Source organism: Drosophila yakuba, chromosome 2R (assembly GCF_016746365.2).
Source record: "Drosophila yakuba strain Tai18E2 chromosome 2R, Prin_Dyak_Tai18E2_2.1, whole genome shotgun sequence".
NCBI lineage: Eukaryota > Metazoa > Arthropoda > Insecta > Diptera > Drosophilidae > Drosophila > Drosophila yakuba.
This window is the reverse complement of record NC_052528.2, coordinates 21,689,549-21,691,973: the sequence shown is the minus strand read 5'-3', so window position 1 is coordinate 21,691,973 and position 2,425 is coordinate 21,689,549. Positions and strand designations below refer to the sequence as shown.

Below are 2,425 nucleotides of genomic sequence, written 5' to 3'. Positions count from 1 at the left end.
ATATTTTACATACCGCAACAATGTAGTAAGGTATTGGACTTTAAAAGGGGTTATATAACCCTACATACCTAATATATAAACACTAAAAGCTACATACTATATTATAAATATGGTTAGCAACTAATAAAAAAATGTGCAAAAACACAATTCAAAGAAGTTAAGCTGGTTCAGTTGTTCAATGTCATCATGTTTAAAATGATTAAATAATATTCAACTTAAATCGTAGCCCTCCACATATACTTTTTTCTCAGTGCTGGTTGCCTTCTTTGGTGTGGAGCTTGGGGCTTGGGGTGGCCATACAGCAGGGGGCTGCAGGAATCCTCTGACGACACTGGCGATGTCTGTGCGTGCGTGGCTCGAATCCTTTTGTGCGGGCTGTTGGAAACGACCTTCATAAAACAAACACGCCGATAATGAGTGAACAGTCGTTGGTTCTGCCTGTTCCTGGAAGGAGAGGGTCCTGTGAGGGTCCTCTCCTGAACCACATTTGGTGCCAGGCCACGAATTGGAGCTACCACCACTACCACATCCCCAATTCAACGGATTGCCGGGCTTCCTTTGTGAGTGCAACTAACTGGGCGATAATCGGCATTTGATTTGGTGCCGGCGAAAACTTTTCTTAAGAGTCTACCTCTATCCTAGGCCCTAGGTTTTCCCCCACATTTTCCGAATTTTCCGCATTTGCTCTCCCATTTGCGACAGCTGATTGTGAAGCCAACTCCAGCTCGGCTTTGGCCTGAGTTATGTGATAAAGGCTTTGTCGAGGCCTCCGGCAAATCGAATTCGGCCTGGCGAAATTTTAAGCCCGAGAATTCCGGAAGAGGCGGCCTTTGCCTTTGAACGGTAATGATGTGTGCTCCCCGTAAATGGGTTACGGATAATTGTTGCGGTTTTCGTTTTCGGTTTTCGGTTTTCTGTCGGAGGTTTAAATGAGCACGGCTTACCGAAAAGGACTTCCGAACTTGGGACCGTTAAGGCTGGAAAATTCATATTAAGCTACCAGCAGTGGTGATAGGTATAATCTAGTCTACTAAGTGAAACACTCATCGGGAAATGCGATTTAAAGAGTTTCAAAGTTTGTTTTACCGCTTTGGCCTTTGCTCAGCTTTAATCTAATAATGTTTCAGCATTTTCGAGATTCCTTTTAGACATTACCTTTGTTGAACTCTTTTTCTCTGTGCCCGAGCGGCATTAAGCCAGTTAAGGAGCGGAAGTCATGTTGGCTCCGGCCTGCCACGCCTCCCATGCCTGCCACGCCCACCTGCCAGTACGCCCACCGCTTTTCGCCCACCTGCTAAATTTGCATAAAAGATGCTTTTCACTTTTCCAGCCAAAGAAATGAAAACTCGGGCTGCAAATATCTCAGGATGGCTGGCTCCGCTTTTTGTTGCCTGCTTCGGTTGCCTGGCAGCCGAGGGAAATAAAATATTTTTTGGCAAAGGAGAGCTAAACGGCAAGGGGCGCAGGGGGAGGGAGGGAGACACGCGAATGGAAAAGGGAAATAGCAACACATGGAATTTTCCGTTTTTGTAGGGTTTCATTTTTTTTGTTGTTTCCCTGTTGTCGTGTGGAATTAACTTAGCGGAAGCGGAAATGGAAAATGGAAATGAAAGCTGCTGCACAGAGGCATATGGCCAGTGTCAAGGCCCAAGAATGATGGCCGACAGCTGTTGTCCTTCTGTCCCGCTATCCTTTGTCCTTTGATATGAGTTTCCTTGCATTTCCCGGCTAATCAGCCACTGATAGCAGGGTGCTTTGCTGCGGCTCGGATGCCTCTTGGAATCTTCTCGAATGGGGCCTCAAGATTTGCCAGTAATTGCAGCAGTAAATGAGCAGCGCTGGCCGGGAAAATGAGTTTTCATTTGAAAATACAGCTCGGTTTTATTGTATCGCTCACTTAAGCAGCTGAGCATCAGCCAAGTCAAGGTGGCCACCACCATCATCAGATTGTTATGAGCTTGTTCTTCCTGGGACACTAAACGGAAATCACTTAACACTTATGTAGCTCCGTTTTTAGAGTTTATGTCCGTACCTCCTGGCTCTGTAAAGTTCTCACTGCCGGCCATTGCCATTGTCTATAAAAACTTTACTGTTTCGTTGAATAGTTATTCCAGCACTGGCACCCATTCACTTTATTTCACTATACCCCAGCTCAACTGGGTGCTCCGAAACAGCTGTTTTGCTATCTTTATCCAGGCATTTATGTGGCTTTATCGCTAAGTGAATTGGCCATAGAAACCCAGACGGCAACTTGGTCAGTTTCGCCTGTCATGAATATGCAATTCCATGCAAGTAAGCCATGTTGATTCCCTGCAAGTGATTAGTTCTGCAATATTGATAGCCACGGTGCTCAGCAAATATTTCAATTTAAGGCGTACATAATTTCGCATATACGCGTAGTGAGTGTGTGGACTTGCAACCCGTA

General features: G+C 45.4%; 1 protein-coding gene across 1 annotated transcript; it reads right to left on the bottom strand.

Annotated features, from left to right (window-relative positions):
• Nucleotides 1-1,076: 1,076 nt before the first annotated feature.
• Nucleotides 1,077-2,135, bottom strand: LOC26535600. The gene is made up of 3 exons (XM_015196070.3): nt 2,033-2,135; nt 1,898-1,975; nt 1,077-1,838 (listed from the first exon to the last, which is right to left on the bottom strand). The coding sequence occupies exons 1-3, from the start codon at nt 2,070-2,072 to the stop codon at nt 1,729-1,731; spliced, it is 228 nt and encodes a 75-aa protein (XP_015051556.1). The 5' UTR covers nt 2,073-2,135; the 3' UTR covers nt 1,077-1,728.
• Nucleotides 2,136-2,425: the final 290 nt, after the last annotated feature.

Bases quoted from the DNA above. Each gene is read 5' to 3' on its own strand.
- LOC26535600 (XM_015196070.3), bottom strand. From the start codon at position 2,072: ATGGCAATGGCCGGCAGTGAGAACTTTACAGAGCCAGGAG. The intron at 1,976-2,032 runs GTACGGACATAA...ATTTCCGTTTAG, and splicing joins GAACTTTACAGAGCCAGGAG to TGTCCCAGGAAGAACAAGCT. The intron at 1,839-1,897 runs GTGAGCGATACA...TTTCCCGGCCAG, and splicing joins GCTGATGCTCAGCTGCTTAA to CGCTGCTCATTTACTGCTGC.